This window comes from Motacilla alba, chromosome 11 (genome assembly GCF_015832195.1).
Source record: "Motacilla alba alba isolate MOTALB_02 chromosome 11, Motacilla_alba_V1.0_pri, whole genome shotgun sequence".
Classification (NCBI taxonomy): domain Eukaryota; kingdom Metazoa; phylum Chordata; class Aves; order Passeriformes; family Motacillidae; genus Motacilla; species Motacilla alba.
In genome coordinates this window covers 16625207-16646547 of record NC_052026.1, presented here as the reverse complement: position 1 = coordinate 16646547, position 21341 = coordinate 16625207, and the positions used below count along the sequence as shown (strand labels likewise).

At 39.1% G+C, this 21341-nt stretch overlaps 1 protein-coding gene across 4 annotated transcripts in view; it reads right to left on the bottom strand.

The window, feature by feature from the left end:
* PLCG2 (phospholipase C gamma 2) overlaps positions 1-21341 on the bottom strand; it is a 55170-nt gene that overhangs the window by 30732 nt on the left and 3097 nt on the right. For 2 of the 4 annotated variants that reach the window (XM_038147943.1, XM_038147941.1), the window contains exons 2-8: positions 20526-20759; positions 9214-9354; positions 6516-6609; positions 5349-5396; positions 2858-2942; positions 2016-2099; positions 626-669 (exon numbers count right to left, since the gene is read on the bottom strand). In XM_038147943.1, coding sequence (XP_038003871.1) covers positions 626-669; positions 2016-2099; positions 2858-2942; positions 5349-5396; positions 6516-6609; positions 9214-9354; positions 20526-20721 — 692 coding nt within the window. In that variant the 5' untranslated portion in view covers positions 20722-20759. Of the gene's footprint in view, positions 1-625; positions 670-2015; positions 2100-2857; positions 2943-5348; positions 5397-6515; positions 6610-9213; positions 9355-20525; positions 20763-21341 lie in introns of those variants that run through there. The other 2 variants (XM_038147942.1, XM_038147940.1) reach the window with 2 other exon arrangements.

The window sequence follows — 21341 nt, the reverse complement described above, 5'->3', positions numbered from 1 at the left end:
TCTGGTACCAGAAGGTGCTTACAAATCTGTGCATTTAAGCAGCCTCACAGTTTAATTATTACATGACCCAGAGCTAAGGAAATACTCAGTATACTCAGAGCAAATTGTACAGTTACTTCCTTATTCTGTTAGTGTCATATTCAAAACTAAGATAAACCAGTTTACTCCACAATCAACGCGTTAGCAATGCCTGGCACCTTCTTCATGCTGAACACATTTTACTTAAACTTTCAAGTCCATCAAGTGGAAGATGCAGAAACCATTACTCTCAGCATTCAGCTCAGCTCCAGGCAAAGCCTGTGCATCACACCACTCTCCAGACTGAAGCAAAACCTTCTGCATCACATTGTCCTTCTATATCTCTGTTCAGCTCTTTATAAAATCAGAGGACAGGCAACTTCAGTCCATACCATTTTTGTAGTCAGAAAGTAAAAAGCAATTACCAGGACTTACTTCCGATGTAAGTTCACCTTTCTAAATGCAAAAATATTAATGATTTCTTTTCAGTTACTAAAACATTAGAACAAAAAATATTTTTTTAAAAAAGTGAGGTAATATAAAAACAATCCTGCAACACTACAACCATATGAAAATGCAGAAAAATAATACAAATGAAAAGTCTCACCCAAGAATGAAAACAGAGGAATCCTTTTTGAATTCATCAAGAATCTTAAAAAAACAAACAAACAAAAAATCAAACATAAAAAATGAAAAAAACCATAAATAATAAAAGAATATCCAATTTTCTATCGAAGTCCATCTAATAAAGTCCATTGGTTTGGAAAGGGGAAATAAATGCCTGTTCTAGAGGAGTTGCACACAAGTTGGCAAGACCCATTTTTAATTAAATGCATAAGAAAAAACATACTGCCACGGCTGGCAGCTGCACTTCAGGCCTTTCAATATGAACACAATTCTCAGACAAAATACTTGCTTTGATAAAGCACCTTATACAAGCAGTCAAATTTCTGGGGAGCTTTTACTGTTTGATATCCTAGAAAAACTGGAATTAAGTATCATCCATCACATTTATTCAAGTGAATATAAAACCTAAATTGTTTCTAGCTTGGCACAGCATCGTTAGAGGTTGCAGGAAACTTATCAAGTGACCCAAAGCACTTGTAAGCAAATTGAGAAATTTCTTTGCAGTGATTCACACAGGGCAATAACAGGAGCTTAAAGAAGTCAGAGAGGCTCCTTGCTGTGTGTTTTACTCTTCAGCTTTCTGCTCAAGCTAATTAACAGGACTTTCATGGCCAAAACTAAAATCCTGCCAGTTAATCTAGGTTTTTTATCACTTCACCATGATTTCAGCATCACTTTTAAACAGCACAAGCTGTAGTGCCAGAAAATCAGCATTGCCTTTGACTATCGAAGCTTCTACTTTAGCATCTGCAAAATTAAAGTTGAATCCACAATGAGCACATAGTGAAGAAAGACATTCATGCAAGTAATTTCAAATTATGTGTTTTCACACAGTTTTAAAGGGTTCCTAACTTTCAGAGTCACTAAAAGTATGCAGTTTCCACTAGCTTCATGAATCTGTACAGCAAATACAAGGAACAGTAGTCAGGCAGTTGCCACTTAAATTAGCTAAAATGTAATTCCACTACATTTATGCCTCCCAAGGACTGTCTCATGCACGTCCTGTAATGGACTTGCTGCTGGTAATCCGGAATATGGAATTGCTTCTACCAGTAAAAAAAATCAGCCAAACCTAACGAAAAGACATTCAGCATCCTGGATTAACTCACAAAAATAACTCCTCCTAAAAACCACTAATGTCTGTGCCTATCTCTACTACCAACACACAAGAAGCAACATTAATGACTTGTTCATCTCCTTAGGCCAGTTGCTGACAGTGAGTGTTATCTACACACTGAGTACAGCACTCACTCTTTTTCTGGTCCAAAAATTAGGAAAAAATAAAATCAGTAACAAACAAAAAGATAACCAGATGTCACTACTCTGATACAGAAGTTGAATAGTATAAAGACTATTTATGAAAAGCTTACCAATTTCTGTTGTTCAAACATTATTTTCTTGTAGAACAAATGAAATTGTTCAAAAGTAAGCTCTTCCTTGTGAGCACCTATTTCCTACAACAGAAAGCAGCACACAGTGAATTTAGAATTCCCTGAACTGCCCTTGCACAGTGAATGAGTTACTACAGTTGGCATTCTCTCACGCATTCTGTTCTACTCCAGCTTTATTTATTTTTAACCACTTGGATTTTTAAATTCATTCATGTTTTTAAGAATACAAACAAGAAAACAGATGTTGGTTTATGACATAATGCTCCTAACCCCCATCTTTGGCCTCGCATTTTGCACCCTCACTCCACTTCCATGACCAAGAGAGAAGTAGAGCATCATTTACTCATGGTTAGCTGGGCCAGCAGAAGCAAGAATGTCTGCTTTAAGGGTGGAGAGTTGGAAAGCAGGAAAGGGTGGGGATATTCAAGGTTCCTGTAGGAATGCAATGACCTTCAAAAGTTATTAATATTGGCATTAGTTGGAGAGAAGAGGTTATTATTTGATCATATTGGAAAAGAATTAAGATTAAATTCATACAGAAGAAAAAGAAAGATAAAATACTTTTCTATGTACTTGCTGAGTACTGGAGCTCAAAACCCAATGTTGGCTTTGGTCACCCACACAATGAAAAAAAGGAACATTTATGTCTGTATTTTCTTATACCCTCAGATATAGGCAAAGTCAAGCTGATAGATTAATCAGTATAATTTATTTAACTATACATGATGTAAATCAAAAAAAAAAAAAAAATGAAGTGTCCTAAAATAAACATCAACACTTAGCAGATAATACCAAACACATTTAAGTAATCAGGTAATTACCGCAAATTTATCCTTCAAGTACTTCATGCTGCTCACTTTGAAGTTTACTTGGGGAAGGACAGTTTTCAGCTCTCTAAGACTGATACTGGGGGGAAAAAAGGAGAAGAAAAAGGATAGCAAAATCACCATAGATGTATTGTGTCTAGTCAGCTACTCACATATTTTCTATCAACACATAAATGTGACTATTGAAACAGTTTGTGTATGGTTCATCTCGCATACCTGTAAACTTATCTAAACACCTACATGGAAGCAAGCTAGACATGGAGGAACAGGCATTTCAATTAATTTGGAATTAAAAGAACCATGCTGCATAGATATGTATTTCTCTCTCAGCAATAATCAGATCTAGATAATCAGCTCAAATGTAGATGTTTATACGTGGTCAGATGAACTGCAGCCTTTCTTCCACTGAAACTGGATTACAGACACAGAAAACATCCTGCAAAGGCTGTACTGAACAGATGAGCAGAAACAGAAAATTAAATGGCCAAATTTTCAATACCATTTTAACCTTTTTCTCCAGATGTTATTCAGTCTGGTAATGCTGATTTGCAGCAGCAAGACTCTTCCCTTCTGCAACATCTGAACGTGATCTCATTCTCCTCTCCCAACCAAGTCTTCCCTTCCATTTACACAGACCTGCTGATTGTTTTCACAGAGTTTCAGAATGCCCAGTGATATCCCAGCAATACTGCAAAAACCAAAGTTTTCTAGATAACAGCAAGGCAGCAAGTCAAGGGAGCACAGGTACAAGAGCTGTGGGATCTATTGCTGAAGCCCACAAAATATTAAAGCAATACCAACAGCACTCAACAAAACAAGACTGAGGGACTCTGCCTTGGCCTACAGGACAATTCAGAAGCCATTAAACCTCTGCAAACAAAAGGACTGAACAGAGTTGCTTGAAAGCAACAAAACCAATTAGCACGTAGATGAAAGTAACATTCCATTGTACATTGTCCATGCAAGCAGCTACCCCGTGAGATATTCTCATCTCCATTGTGCAAGAGGGAAAGAGGCAAAGCAAGAAGGAACTAAGCCAAAGTCCATGCCCAAGCCAGATTAGAACTCAGGAAATTCCTGGCTTTCCGCCTCGTCGCCAGACCTCTGGAAAAAGCCACTATTAGGAGCAAGAACAAGCACTCCATTTGTACCCTAAACACCAAGCACAAGCAATTTCCTCTGGCCAGACAAGGGCAAGAGAAAACAAAGAGCTGGGACTTCATTACAACTGGAAAAAAATTCAACCTGTGGAACAAGACTTGCCTGGTAGCCTAACCTTTACAATTAACCTGCCTGAAAACCACAGCTCTGAACACGACAGACCTCAGTCCAAACACCTCTTCTGAATTTTTCTAAAAGCATGAATCATCTAGGAAGAGAAGGAAAAACTGCCCTCTCCACAAGTGCAAGTCTCCTTGGTCCCAACCAAGCTGCCTTGTAGCAATAAAACAACAAAAAAGCAACAAATGAAACCTCTTCAGCAGACACCTCCTGTCAGCCACAGCTGCTCCATCCCAACATTTGGTTTTGCTTTGTGAACCCCAACAACACACCCCCATTGCAGGGTTAGTTCTGAAAATGCACCAGGGGGTACAAGTCAATATCCAGGACAGGATGGAACTGTGGGCAGTTGAGGAAACACAGCTCTGAAACGGGGTCTCAGCTCAGCCTGCACAGTGCCACATGCTGTCTGCACAAAGGTGTGATTTCCTGCAATACCACGGCCTCAGCCACACAATGAAACTCCTCGCTGCAGTTCGCTTTTGGGATAAGGTGCACACGACAGGAAAAGCATAAGCTTTTCTACACTCATTTGTACTTTAGAATAAAATGCATGTTCCAGAAAAAGAGAAAAATCATGGCGAAATAATAACACAGAAGGGAGGAAAAAGTTAGCATTCTTCTCAGGCTCACAATTTCTGGCAACTCTAAGGAGAGGCGTGCGGCTGAATTCATTTTTTTTTAAAGTCTCCTTTGTGTGTAAAAGCTACAAAGCCGCATCACAGATGGAGCTGAAAGGAACTACCAAAACTCAAACACATGAAGCCACACATCACACTGGGAGCTTGAACCCCTGGGACCTCTTTCACTTGAGAAGCACCAGGTCAGAGGTGATTCTTTGGCTTTGGTCTGTTCAAATACAAGGCAGAGACAAGCCCACGGCCAGGCACTCGCCAGCCAAGCTCAATCTCTAAAATAACACCTTGCTCATTCTGGCAAAATAATTCTAGGCTAAAATTTAAAATACTTAGTTGTCAATCATTTGTTTCTTCATTATACCATGTACATAAACCTGAGGGAATGCTATGAACATATTGTATTTAGCAAAAGGCCAAACTCAAGTTGCTAAAGCAAGGGCAAATGCCATTTTCAGGGATCTCATACTCCACATTTTGGACAATGAATTCTTTATGTCTTTTTATTCCATGTTAGAATCTGCAACAAAAATTCACTAAAAAATCTGAAAAAAGACAGAACTTCTTACCTATTTTTTCTAGTTTGATCAACAGAATAGATCTGCTTTCTCAGCCAGCTTGTAGAAGAGGGAGAAAAAAAATAAATCTAAGAATTATAAAGAATATACAGCAAATAAAATTTCAAACTCTACAGACAAAACTCAATAGAAATACTTAAAGGTCTTAAGATTCATCTCTTTTAGCAAAGCAGTAACATTACCAGTACAGCATTCAAGGCTCCAGCCAGTTTTTTTAACCACATTTGTAAATATGTACTTGCTGCATTTTAAAGTCACATAAACAACACAGGAAGGGGAAGGGTGGGCAGGACAGAAAAGAATGAGTAACCAAAAGCTGTAAAAAAGTAAGAGGACAAAGTGAGCCAAAACTTCAGCTAATCTAAACTGGAGTAACTCCATAAAGTCAATGATTTCTGCCAGATTTATCTTTGAGCTGTTGGCTCAAATATCTGTTAGATGCATAAAAATTAATAACTAGAGGGAAGGAAGAGGGTTTTAGAGAATTTTAAAGAAAATTCTCATTACAGTGCATGCCAGTTTTAGATCCACAGTAAAATACTTTTAGTTGCACCAATAGTGAATAAATACATACACAATTTTGACTTAAAAGATGAATGCACTGCTAAGCTGATCTTGAGCCTCAACAAGGAATTACTCTTGTTTGACAACACCAGTGTCAAAGCGACAATTTGGTCAGGGAGCAAGTAAGGGCAGAGCATATCCTCACTAACAGCAGTGATGAAAAGCAATGGGGTATGAAGACATTACTGAAACCTGGTCCACAGAACTGGCAATCTGAGCCTGAGCAGTTTCTCACATAACATCCTCTAAAGGACAAAGGTGCAGTTTCACCTTCATATGGCTGACTTTTGCATTTTCCAAGAAGCCAACACACAAACACCAGCTGCTCTTGTGACCTCATGAAGAGGTTTTGTTTCGGGTGCACAGAACAAGGTGAATTGCAAGCTCACATTAGTGTATGAAGCACAGTGTGACTCCAGAGCACCTATGTAGCAAAATAGACATTGAGAATTTCCATATGAGGTTTCAGTGTCCTACACTAAATGAAAAGTGTTCTTAGTAATTGGCAAGCATCACTAGTTGCACCTTAAAAATTTCATTCAGATTTTCCTCTTTCAATTCCCAGTCTCACAAAGTGAAAATATGCCCACATACCTCTCTGTGATTGAAGGTGTGGGAGCACTCATGACCTCTTGATACAAGATATTCAAGCCACACAACCATTTATCAGTATCATCTTTAGAGTCAGCTGAAAAAAATAATATGCTATGATAAACATCAAAATAAAATCAACACAAAACCAAGACATAACTTGTTTAGATAAACCCTGGAATACAAAGCTGCTGATAACCTTCCTCTTTGATAAATCTCATTGTACAGCTTCATGTTGCTACTAACGAAGCTAATAAAAAACAGCATAAATTTGGGGGTAGGTAAGCTCTGACAAAAAAAAACCTGCTTTTAGAAGACTTTTATCAGAGTAGGAAAGTTTCAATATTTCAGCAAAAACGCTATAAAACTACTGCTGAGCTCCTGTGGTAACATAATCAAAATTCATTCTCTTATCTTCTGTCTCCAAAGTGGCAAAAGCCCAGGACCCAGATCAGAGCAACTTGAAGGACATAGGCAAAAGAACTCAGTGCTGCTATGGCATAAATCTGGTTCATTATAATCCCAGCAACCTACAAAAAAATTGCAATATACTGGCTTTTGACATGATCACCTTCTAGTTATCTTAACCATGCCTCTCAACACAGATTGTTCCAGACTAAATTTTGGCAAGACAAACAGTAAGGGAGCAATGTACAAAATTGGTGTAGTGTATGTAACACATTTTAACACAAGACAAAAAAAGGTAAGTCTAAAATTCCTTATGTGGCATAGCTAGAAGCCAGGTACATCTTCCTCCCTGCCCTGCAAATTAGTATATCACTGCTTTGTTTTGTTTAAAAGTTAGTTTGCCTTTTCATTTCCCAAACCAGAGGGGTCCTCATCATTTATCATGATTGTATTTGGTAATTCTTCAGCCCAACAGAAGCAAGATGAGGAACTGCTTGCTGGGCACAGCATTCCCTAGGAAATGCCAGCTAAGCTGCAATAACCTTGCATGAGATGTGATTTTTACAGCCCTCAGCTGGGCATAGTCCATTTGATTTAGCAGGCTGGCTCTGAAATTACATGAAGGCATTCTTCAATTAAACCAGCTCTGAAAAACTCTTTTCACTCAGGAGCTGAAATCTTTTATCAGCCTTCAAAGCAAACAAGTTTCACAAAAGGTGAAATTACATTTTATTTAAACATGCTTTCAGACAATGCTTTATCCCCCAAGGATGAAGCTGGAGCCCAGCCTCAGCTCCCCATTGAAATGTTTTTCAATTAGTTACAGTTTTGGAAAGAACACCCACTACCACTGCCAAACCAATTCTTCTCCCAAGACAATTCTGCCCCTTGTGATAGCTACCATTCCCTTCAAGGAACAATTCTTTTATATTGTTTTAAGAAACCACGACAAAGCCCTTCCACAAGGAAAAGGATTTCCCCCTGAACTGAAAGTTATATCATGTTGTTCTGCAGTTCAGCATTACAGCAAGAGCTCATGGTACCAAGTGATTTCAAAGCATTGGCAGAGGCCTGGTTTGAGAACTGCCGTGGGGGAGGGATTGGAGGGGTTGTCAGAGGAAATCAAGTTGAAGTCCCTGGCACAGCTGCACGTAAGCACAGCTACTTACTCAAAATTTTCAGACTTCAGTCAACAATGGTAAAACATATTTAAAGTTTAAAACCCCTAAGAATGGATTAGTCACAAGTAGTCTTTCATTTCAAAAGCATCTGACTGCAAAAAACTTGTATTCTAATACCGCAATCTATAAGAAATTCATCCCATAAATAATAAAAAATAAAAGCTGTCAGTACTTAAACACTTACAAAGCATTCCCCTTTTCTCACATCAAGATTTTTGCAATTAATTCAAGATTTAAATGGGTAAGCATGTTCATGCTCAGGACAGAGAGAACTACAACTTGAAATAAATTGTCTGTATGGTTCTAAACCAACGACCCATTACAAACATTTTAGAAAAGAAATCTCTTTGTAAATTCCACTACTTAGAAATTGTATTCAGCCTGTACAGTAAAAACTTATATCTCTTTTCATTTCAAAATCTTTGGGTTTGTGACCCTGGAGAATCTTGCCTTTAATAAAAAGTGTTCCAACCCTTTCTATAGATAGAGGGTACAAATCCCCTTTGTTTCACACAGAACTCTTCATTTTAAATTTATCACTTTCCAATTTTATTTATGGTCCCCTAGTACTTATTTAGAAGAGGTTTAGTATTATCAGGTGACATGCACACAAACAGCCCAAACAAAAACTTCATTTTTCCAAATTAGTCTGCAATTGCCCATAGGCAAGAGGAAAATTTCTGTGATACAGCTGCAGTGCAACTTTTTATGGCTATTATATCCAAAATCATTTTGACCAGACTAAAAGTGTTAGGACAATATTCTGGCCACACTGAAAAGCTGTCCTTAAAAAGGGCAATGTTACCTCTGCTCCTCAGTGCTGAAAACCTTACTGGAATTATTTAAGCAGCAAAGTCTACCTTGCTAGAAAAATCAGAAGCGACACTCGCACGATGCACCACTTGGAAGTGAAACATTCCAAATGCAGCAGGTCACAGGCAAGAAGGGCTGAGTAAAAGGTCTGACTCCAGATTTTAAGCATCTGGTGCACTCCTGAACTGCAGAAGTTAAAACCACAGTATTCTGTACATTCCTGCGCATTCCTGTTCCATCAATGTGTTTGACTTGTTCAATCAATAAGCTTAAAGAAAAAAGAAAAAAGATAAAAGTACCTGCTAAACTTAAGGTGTTGAGGACAAACTGGGTACCATAAAAAACAGTAAAGCAGTGTTCTTCTCTGTGCCTTGCTTTGCAACGTTCAAAGTCCTTTGAATTCTTTCCTGGGCGAATTTCTTTTATTTCCATCAGATCCACTGAAAGGAAACAACATTCAGTCAGTACAGCTGTGGAGCCTGAAATGGTAGGATGGATAACTCGAAGTATGCACACACATATAAAATAGCTATATATATAAAATGTAGATCTGTATTGGACAAGAAATGCAAATTGTGCAAGCTTTCAATTCATAAATCCACAAATAAATAGTAACAGACAATAGCAGAAAAGGACCAGAAGAAGAAAAATAACCTGTCATATTTTTATTATTTCACTATCACTGATTTTCCATGGACAAGGTGCATACACATGGCCCTTTGGGTCACAGAAAATGTGATTTCACAAATGGCATTAACTCTAAGCAAGTAATTTTCCAATTGCCATGGAAACTGTTCAGAAACAAAAAAGAAAAGATACAATTCTACCTTACCTGCCTAAACCATCCACATAAATCTTACACAGCCAGCTAACCTTATCAGCTACTACAGCCACTGGTACTTTCAAGAAAAATATTTGAAGTAGGGATATAAAGAGAAAATCAAGCTTAATAATTAAAATATTTGTGAGTTTTCTGATGGCCAGCTCCAGAGAGATCTGTGTTATTTAACATAACCTGTTGTATCACTTTCAGCTCTCCAGAGAACACAGGTATGCACTGGAGCACAGCAGAATGGGAACCCTGCACAAGCACACACTGTCCCAAGTCAGCTCCCTTTTTTCAAACCCTTGCTACAGGGCCTGCAGAACAGGAGGGAGACAGAGCTGAAATAGAAATATGTGTGCTCTCAAGATAAGATACTTATTAGAAAACTGAGGAAGTGGTTTTGCTCTGCCTGTGGACCAGAGAAATAAACAGCTCTTTCCACTTCTGGACAGTCTTGACTTACGAGCTACAGGACAAAGAGTGAAGAAAAACATTTCATGGCTGCTCTTCAAATGTGTTTATCAGACCTAGCATGATCCAACGAAAACAGCTGAGGGTTTCTGTCCATGCATTTAAGAGTGCCACAATAAAAACCCCCTGTTTTAAATGAGCACCTCATCAGTAAGAGAAGACCTTCAACAACATAATGAAACAGCAGCTCTGCTGCCAGATGGGTTAGCTGAACAATAGTAAAGCTTCCACCTGTGTAATGCTGCATTTCTATGATGCCAGCATGGACAGACAAGCAAGGAAGTTCATCAACAAAATCCTGATAACGAAACATTAATTCATCTTAGAACTTCTTACTCTCTGAAAAGTATCCCAGGCCAAACTTCCACCAGACATTCCTTTCTCACAGTCATTTAAACAACTTACACTGTGAAAATGAGACCTCAAAGGTTAACCTGAACTAATAATAGGATACAAGCATCTTTCTTAAATGAACTCCTCCATGCATCATTATTCAAGGTAGAGGTTTTAATGTCTCAGCACAAAAACATCTCCTAAGATCTGTACATCTGATTGGTGAAGACTTCTAAATTTAAGTGTTTCCAAAATAATTCACACTGTGCCTATAAATGACCAGGAACCAAAAGCTCCTAATGATGACTCTGATGCCCTTACCATTCAGAGTCTCATTTGGATCCCTCAAGATGTATCCAAATTACCATCCTAAATGTCACCATCTAAAAAAGCTGATCTTACACCATGAATTTACATTAATATCAACAGAGAAGAATCAGACTGCAGAGAGAGAAAGTACCCAAATGGAGAGGGGAGGAGGTTGCATGGCTGCAGTAAATGGCATGGGACTGCACACCAGGCTGCTTCATTCCAACCATTGGCACGTGCAAGCCCAGTCACCTCTTCTGCTTTCCCTTCACCCAACAAATCCCTGCTGAAAAACAGTTGTAACTTCAAAGTGTGAATCATACCTTTCCTTTCAGACTCCTTTAAAACCACTGAACAACACAACAATAGGCCCTCTCAAAGTACAAACTAGAAGCAGTGATAAAAGAGATTTCACAACCTGCACTGCTGTTGTCATTTCCAGGGGCTCTTACCTCACACCGACCTCTGAAATAAACACACAAACTTACCCAATGTCTCCCCTCAGTTACACACACTCACTGCAGTCCTTCTCCTTGCACTACAGCCTTTCAACCCCACCATCCCCTCTTCCTGCATGAACCTATGTGTATATACAGAGCGGCACAAAGATTTTTGTATGCACAGATATGTTATTGCTTCTCTGACTGGTTTTTCAGAAAAGGTTTCACTATACCCTAATTGCTAAGCATTCAGTAAATTAGAGGAATGGTTCAGCAAGAGAACAAAATTGGGTGAAAGAGAGGAGAAAAATATTTATATTAAAAAACTAAAATTCAAAATTAAACATCCCTATTATTTTCAGGCAATATATTCTACATATCCTACAAAATTTGGGCAAGATATCATTACATTTCCTTAGAAAATAAATGAAACTGGTACAAAACACAAGTTTTATTAAACATTCTTTAGATTTTTACAGAAATAAGATGTAATACACATTATAGTTTAAAAAAACTAATAGAAACTACCTATATTAATTTTAATAGCATTTCATAGCGTTGGTTAGGATGCATTACTCTACATTATTGAAAGAAAAGCCAATGTAGAGGAGGGAGAAAAGAGAAATATGAACACCAAGCATTAATTCTGGTCTTGCACTAAGCTGTGTGTCCTCCACAGGTAGTCTGGAGCTGCCTGGCACCCTCCACGTGATGCCAAATAACTCCAGAATGGCTGATTCCAACTACACCAAGAAAGGAGCAGGCCAGGAAAAGCTGCAGCATGTTTCAGACCCAGATTAGTAAATCAGCTGTACCAACGTAGTTGTTACGCAGTTACTGTGAACTTTTTTAACAGCACAATCTGTCACTGAACAATTAAAATGTAATTTCATACCTATGCCAGAACTGCAGGCACGGCACTTCAGACACTCTATCTTTGTACTGTCTTGAAGTACTGGAGCTTTCCTTCTTCTCAATGCCACATGCAAACTGCAGAGCCATATCCTGCCCTGGCTTCACAGACACATATTTCTGGGCCTGATACACCCAAAAAAAGCACAGACCTGGACAGATGCACCTTGCAGAGTCAAATCAAATCCAATACACTTGCAGGTGCAATTTCCACAAGAAAGGTGAAAGATTATAACATTTCCTAAGGAAACATGAATCAAAGCATGCCCTGTAGAAAAAGTGACTCACATCCAGCAAGACAAGGAGCGCACTCCCCCAGCACAGCCAGTCCCCAGCCAAACAGTTTATAAAAGCCTAGTGCCACTCTAAAACCCACAATTACTTTACAGTTCATCCATCCCTTTATGTGACTATTTCCCCAGGTTGACAGGATCTCCTTAGCAGCCTCATCAGCCATGGATTGATTCTGACAACTCCCTCAAGAGGCTCTTTAAGGAGACCAGACTCCAAGGCACCTTCAATTACCACGTTGTCTCAGGCTCTGATCTGGATGTGCATTCCAGGCAGTTCAGAGCCAAACTTCAGCTCCTGCTGCTGTGTTGTTTGGCAAATCAGTGAATTCAATGGATCCTTACTACTACATAGATACTTTCCCAATACTGCACAGATGAATTGCTCAGTGCCTTCCAGGGCACCTGACAGAGCTCTTTAATGCCGTGAACTTAACAATAAACTTTTGACCCTCAACATCTCCACTGATCTCCATTCAAATAACCCAGCAGCAGCGATCATGTTCAGTCACACACTTGCAGGTTAAAATTCCTCTTGTATTTCCTGCAGTCACGCTTGGAGGTAGATGGTAAAACAGAACCTGCATTTCACTACAGCAGGTGCTGTGCAAGCTGAGGGGAGGACATGATACAAGACATCCAAAGGTAGAAAACTATGTCAAGAGGAGAACTGTGAAAAAAAACACAACACTGCACTGCACTGCTGTTTAAAGAGAGAAGTTCTGGCTCTGCCACAATGGTCACCCACCAGCCACCTCTGGGTGGGAACACAACCATCCAGCACCTGAACAGACAGGTGGGTTGGGGAACAGACCCTGCAGAAAACCAGCCAGTGCCACCAGCAGAGCACCTTCTGTGGCTGGAAGTGCCCATCTAAGTTCACTGGAGGAAGGCGAGGTTGCAAGAACACCTTTGGTCAAGTCAGGTAATGTTAGGCTGGACCATCAGGCTGATTGTATATAAATGCAGGGGTCAAAAAACCTTAGAGGCTGTCAACCCATCAAGGTACCCTTGATTAGAAAAGTCTACATGAACAGTGTAAACATTTACCTGAAGCTGCCATTATGTACTACAGAGTTCTGTAAGATAACATTCCTGATTCAAAGCCCAGATTCCCCAGGAGTCTTTCAGTGTCTGTGGCCACAAATGGTGCTCAGCTCAAAACTCAATCATGTACTTAACAAAGGAAAAGGAAAAGCCTACAGAGAGTTTCACATTAGGCTTACAGAGTCAGAAATCATGCTATGTGCATTATTTCAGTAAGTCTCAAGAAGACTTAAGGGAAACTACTGGCAATGTTTTGAAGAAGAAAATAAGGGGCTCTGATCACCCAAGCTGTGTGCACCAAGACACGAGCTGGCCATTCTCTCTGTGAATATAATTATATTTTCACACGTGTGTATATATAGTAATATTCCACACTCACAACCAGATCTTTTTGTTCCAAAAATTTGCATTACAAAATATTCCAAGGTAGGTTTCATTTTAGAAAGGGAGAAACTGCCCACTGCAACAGATGCTGCGTGCAAATGAGTGCCCAGTGAATGAAGAAAGCCTTTAGTAGCCTTTTGCAAATGTACTTCATGGTGGTTAGTGAGGACAATGGCTCTGCTCTCACTTCTGCAGAATTAAATATTAACTACCCAAGGTGTGTTTTAACAGCCTCCTTTTTTCAGAGCAGCAATGAAACACAAATCGTCTGTGACTCTAGAGGGAACAAGGTGAGGCTTCTCTTAGAGGACAAAGTCACAAGAAAGCAGAAATGTCCTGAAGCATGGCAGCCCAGATGTGGCAGGGAAAGTAACTCAGCTCATATAAACAGAGATGTTTACTGAGACATTCAGCAGCCCAAGGAAGTCATTAGAGATCAGCCACAAAACTTCTGAAAACACAGTTACAGGGATGAAACCTGAGAGACAGTGTGGTGCACCTTGAGAAAGCACCCGTGAGCACCTTTCCAAGGGGTCCTCTGGGGATTTAGCTGAGTGATTGACATAAGGTTTAGAGAAGTGCACCTTTTAAACCCACAGGGTTTTACGTAATCAGGTCACACAGAGCTGGCATGTACAGTAACAACAAATTACTGCTAAATTCATACCTTCTCACTGGATTGCTCAGTACAGCACCATGTTACAGTGCTTCCCAGTTTGAGCTCCAAATTCAAGGAGCTGTACACCTGGCTACTGTTTTCATATTAAAAATTAAAGGGCAGCTCCACCAAATGGCATAAGAATAGGGTAAAATTTATATATGTGCTCATAAAAGTTTACATTCTGCTCCATGCAACAAAACAAAACAAAAATGTTGGCATATAAACCTGGCTAGGAAAAGGATGGAGTACCTACATCTCACACTCACTTTGATCAACCAGTTTAGGGGTGCTGAGGTCTGTGCAGTTCATTCCATCCCCGTTTTGCTGGCTGGCCATGACAGGAAGTCTGGTCGTTGTAAGTTAGCATCAGACATTGCAGAACTGAGCTGCTAAAGGGAAGACATTATTTGAAAGGAGCTAGAGGCTACACATGTTCATTTTTTCATTTGACCACAGAAACCAAGCTCCATGTACTCAGCTGAAGACTTACACAAAGATCCCCTGGCTAACAACTGAAATACAGCCATTTCAAAACACACCAAAAGAAAGGTGAATTTTAATGTTCCTTTGTGAAGCTACTCCATAAAGAGCAAGAAGTGGATTACTCACTTTGCAACGACATATTGTTCTTTAACAGATTCAGAATACAGAAAGCAAATGACAAAATACTCAGGGTTTTCAATCTGAGTTAAGTTTATTTATTACTTTAAGTCTGAAACAGTAAGGAAATTCAGACAAAAATTCTGCTAGCAGTAAGGAAAACAAAGGTCCCTACTAGAAATCAGCAAGATCAAGTCCAGTATTCAAGCCAAATTAAGCACTCATTTCACACTCCTCACCAGAATATATAGGTGCTCATCACTTCTCTCAGAGAGGTACAGATCCGTAAATGTTGATATCATCTTCTCCAATGGGGAAAAAAAAAAGTTTTCCACCACAGAAGAAATTTACATTGATATTAACAATCCTACTAAACAAATTACTCAGCTGATTAACACATAGAAAAAAATCAGTGTTTAAGAATGTGAGCCACATGCATGCACACTCTCTTAGGTGTTAGTTTTTTAAGTTACCCAATGTATCTGACAGCCAACAGGATGCACAGCATGAAAATTTGCTCTCTTTGGCAGTCATTTTAGCAAAGATCTTAAAAACAACATTATCAAAATTTAATTGCAAGGCAAAGATGCTGCTGGATAAAATTCACAAAATAAAACCAGGATAAAAAACCCTAACCCTTGTTAGGTAGAACAGCATTGCCTATGGCAACACACAGAAGGTTGCGATTAAATTAAACTCCAGATCCCTGCTTTTCCCCTCGCCCTGTCAGTTAATTGTGGCCTGACCTGGTGCTGGTATCTACATGACTCTATTACAGATGCACAGCTCCTATAATGAGCTTTGATCATTAAATATCCAGGGATTAAAATATGGTTTATATAATTTTACAAAAGCAGGTCACCTCTTCATATATATAAAAAAAAAATCCTAGGTATGCAAAAACAGAGAAATCATTTTCTGTCCTAAAATAGAATCTTCCTTGAAATGAGCATGCTTGTATTACAGAGAATCACACACTTCACATTCAAGGATGGCACCACAGATTTCTGAGAGTATAAATTCTCCTGGCTGTGAATCATCCCTTCACTCAAGGGATTCTTGGAAGAATATGCAGAAACTCACACATTTTCCAGTGACTAATCCAACTCTAGTCACCATGAGCTTTCCCTTAATAATTGTCCTGAAAGCACTTTGCATCTGAGAAAGAATGGAATACCCATCATGGATCAGCTTCCTGGAGATTTACACCTCACCACCTGCTTGCTCTACAAGCTTAAATATCATAACTTTGGACCTTAATTTATTCATGTGCATATAAATACTATAGCACAATTTGGGAGGCCTTATCTGGGAGTTCTGGAATGTCCTCTCAGACAGCAAACCCCAGGTGTCAGCAACACAGCCGTGTGTCTCAGCAGAGTCCTGGCAAATCCTGCCCTCCCTTGGCCACCTCTCCCGTCCCCTCTGCCTGTCACTGCTGTCCCAGCGTGCACAACACCCCCTGGGGCAGTCTGAGGTGGGCAGAACCACCCCCGGGTGTGTGTGAACCAGGGCACCCATCCAGACCTACACACAGTTGTAAAGGTTCAACACTCAATAAAAATACATACCAGAACCATCAGGAGGCAACACACTGCAGCAGCCCATGCTGGCAAGTGACAGCTTCACAGTTACCCACCCAGAATGCAGGGATTAGTTTTGCAGGAAAAGGGTCCATTACAAATTAAACAAGCAAATCAAATCTCTCTGCACGAGGAAACCAAACCGTCCTTCTCTCAAGCAGAAATAATTCTGCAAGCATTGTCTCAAATGCCTATCTGGGTAGACAGGTGATGGAATTTAACTTGGAATTTAACTGCTTAATACTGGGCTGTGAAAACATCTCCTCAAACTTATGTCATGCACGGTCAGAAATACAGTGCCTCTTGATTTAAATAGCATATCCTTCTCTAAAGGACACAACCTGTGTTTTTTCATTTAGGGGAAAATACAGAGGTTTCTCCCCAGTTGCTTTACGTTAGAAATTCCTTTTGTATATGGCAACTCAAGTCTCTCAAAAGGCCAACGTAAAATCTCCAATACTTGCACACTGTGTGATCTGAACCACACAATGAACACAAGGATTGTTTAAACCAGGTTTCCTAGCCTTTGTAAATCCTCACTTCTTACCACACCAAAGACCTGGATCTAGGAAGAGTTTTCTGAAGTTTCTCATCCAGAGAAACACATCTGCACTGAGCAGGAAATAGACTTAATTTTACCAACTCTTTCACTCTATTCTAAACAGATATGCTGGCAGGTTTTCAACAAAAGGGGCCTTTTTATGAGCAATGCAATTTAAAATACACAGTAGTGCCACTTTTGGGCCCATGGGGTTGTGTAAATATTTATATAAGCATAGCTAATCCTACATCTCTTCCCTGCTCTGGTCAATTTATTCCAGAATAAGAGCAGCTGCCTTTTTGTTATTGTGAGGCTTAATTTAAAATCATTTCCAAAATAATACTAACCAAACTTGAGAAAGGTCATTGTAATAATTATAATCAACTCTGGATTAGAGGAATTTGAGTGTTCTTCAAACATTTACAGTCCATCAGCAAGAAAATCAGCACTATGACATCCAAAATTCACACACTACACAGGGCAGTTAGGGAGCTGGACTCTGCCATCTATTAGCAGCCTATTTTTGTGTCCCAAAGTTAAAGAACTCTCCTCACTCTCTGATTTAGAAACACAAACCCATAGCAGATGCTAACATTGAGTTTTCTGCCTTCTGTAAAGAGCAGTTGCCAAACTTGAGTTAAAATAGCACACATGGAACAGGAAACCATCTTAATTTTCCCATTCGTACTGAATATTAATTGTTTTTGGACTGACACACACACAAAGAGCAGCCACTAAGATCATATCGTGAATATTAGATTTTGTACAGCATAAGTGTATTAATATATTATAGTACTTGAGATTATAATTCTCTGCCCTCAACCACTTCAAAAAAATCAAGAAACAAAAATGTGGGTTTTATTTGTCACAAAGTCAATACAATCTACCAGCATATATTTGTGCTCATTCATATATACATTCATATTCAAGAGGCTACTCCATTCAATTCTCAAATAGCAAAGCTTCAAATCCATCATTTTTCCACTTTTCAAGCAAAAAGAAAGCCTGAGTCTCAGTCAAAAGAAGCAACAGCAACATACAAATAACTAACTAACTAAATAAAATACTTCCTTCCTCTTCAGCAAAAACACTGTCAGCAAGCTAAAACTGCAGTGACTTTCATTTCTAGTAGACCAGATATGGTTCATGGTGAGTTGGAACAACTGTTCATATCATATTCTGCAACAATACCTGCAAAATACAGCTTGTTGGGGCAGATTCATTGCTTTTTAAGCCAATAAAACAATATTTTGCATATCAGTGCTTTAGACTAGGCCATATTTTCAGACCTAAAGTTCTCAGCATTACACACGTCACTGAAGTGTTGCTCAATTTAAAAAACTGCTACAGCACGACAATTTTTGTGGAGAGGCAGATGGCTTTTGGGTAACTCACAGATCTGGAGCAATATTCCCTGTTCTAGCCTGGAGCTGGAAGCAAGTCATTACCCTGCTGGATCACCCAGGTTTAAGAGTCAAATTACAATATTCACCTTCTTTTAAAAGCATTAAAATCCATGCACAGAGCAAACTAGTTAATTTATTATTTATTATTACACAAACACACACCACCCCCAGAAAGCTTTGATAAAAGGTGATTACAAGACAGGACTGAAAAAGCTGACCCCAACATCTGGAATGCAAAATCTGTTCAGCTTTAAATTTGTCCCCTCTGTGCAAATGGCTTCAGCAAGACTTCAACACATGGTCAGAGATTGGTTTGGCCAGAGGACTGTGAGGTTCCTTCCCTCACTGAGTGGCCATTTTCTGCTACATTTTAATGTTATTGCTCTGTGTGTAAACCCCAGGCTTTATTTGCTAAACAATATTCAAGCACTGCTCTAATAACTGAATTCTACATGCCCTCCCAGGACTTCTTTTTTGGCACAGTACCAGCAATACACTTGTACTTGCATTCACACACATCATTAGAGAAAGGATAATTACCCTCATTTGTCACTTAAGAAACTGGGGCAATGAAAGATTATTAACAGAGTACCTGTTAATTGGGTGTCCAGACCTGTTTGCTTTTCCCCAGAATACTGAATATGACCATATCTTCACCACCAATGATAAAAACATCCTCCCAGACACCCAGTATTTTATTTCCACTATATCACATTTCCAGTTGCAGGTCCAGTCTCCACAAGGAATGAGACAGGAATCAATGGAAACAGTAGCAAAGATTTAATACTTTTAAGTCAGGAGCATGAAGAGAAACTGCTCAGACAATCCCAAAATCATGCAAATTCTCAGTGCCTGTCTTTGCAACATTACAGACCAATGGATTTTTAACTTACCGTGTATTTACCAAAAAAAACAAAACCTTCTAAAACTCCACACCTCAACAGAGCAATAAACGATTCTGATATTTCAGATAAACTATTCAATTCCTTTATTGAGGACAAACACTACTTAGCAGCTGTAAAATCATGCTCACAATAATTAAATGAAGCTACCATATAGTCCTATGCAAGCACTGTAATTACATTACACCACCCTGAGCTGCACAAATCACAGAAAGCCCAGGCTGAGCTTTCCTGGCATCAGTTGTGTTCATAAGAACTGAGGATTAGTCTCACTTTCTTCTTCTGTTCTAGTTTTTGCACCCCCATCTAGCCTTACACTCCCCTTCTATTTCCTGACCTTTTATAAATAATGGGTTTAGCCAGTTCCAATATCAACTAAAGAGACAATACCAACTCAGGGCCTTGGAACCACCTCATATCTCACAGCTTCATGCCTCCAAGCCATTGGTACTTTCCAATAATGGTCCTAAATAATGACTTCCATCCTGAGACAGCAAATTGCCCAAGAATACCAAAATGTGAATTCAGCTTCCTTGTATTTGAAGGTATTTATTTGGTTGGTTCTTTTTTTTTTTTTTTTAAGAAGTGGTAAAAAATAATTACTCACTTGAATTTATAAGACCCGTCATATTCAAAGATGAAAACTTTGAGAACAAGGCTAAGGATAAAAGCATGTTAATCATATTTAAGTAGTCTTAGATACCTAAATAATGAGCTGAAGAAGATTCTTCATCTACATTACAACAATTCAAAATATTTTTGAATATTTTTGAAATTCTCAGCAAATTACCAACTCTTTCACTCAAAATCTTCATAATGCCAACAAAAGGCTAGTTAAATTAGTATGTAACAAGTACATCAATTTATTAGTAACTCCAAGTTCAGGTACACATTGCAAATACTCACAGAAACCTTCAATCTTGTCAGCTGTCTTGCTCCATGCTACCTGCCTGGTTTCCATTATGACTTGAATAGTCCTCCTTTCTGGGCTGCTCTTCTTAAGACTGAATATTGTCATAACAGTTCCCAATTCCAAGGTCCTTTTGATCTGGCTTTTCTCATACTCAGGCAGCACTCCATAGTCTATAGTCTTTCTGGGCATTTTTTCTTTTTAAGCAAACTTTTACGGTCTTCAGTGTCCTGAAGAGAGAAAATACAAGGAAGAAAAGGGACAAAATTCAATACTTAAAACAGCATTTTCATTTTTTTAAAGATCACATTTATGTAGTTAAATACCTAACACAGACTCTTGCCCACGCAAATGCAAGGCAGGTACATGGCCAACATTAACTCTTGCTGGTTTATCCTGAAAGGAGGTACAAACAGCCTTCACAGAGGGCAGCTCCAGCAACATCAGCTTGTGTAAATTCTTGCACTGTATTAGAACTGTAGATGAGACCTACATGAGAATGTAAAGCAGGTAACTGTCCTTTTGAGAACTGTAGTGAAGGGAAAACATGAGTAATACAAACACTGAAATGCTGGCAAGTCTAAACATCAGTTTTTGCACTTTTAAAACTTCATGGTTCTGTTTCTCCTACACAGTCTGCCTTTTCTTACCCACATGTTGGGTGGCAGACATTTGTGTGCATACACTTGGGACACATCCTGGCACAGAACAGCCAAAAGAGGGATGTGTACAGAGCAGATCTCACAAATACTAGCAAGTTCTTGTGCCCTCTGGTCTCCCACATCACTGCATCAAACAGCTAATTACAATCC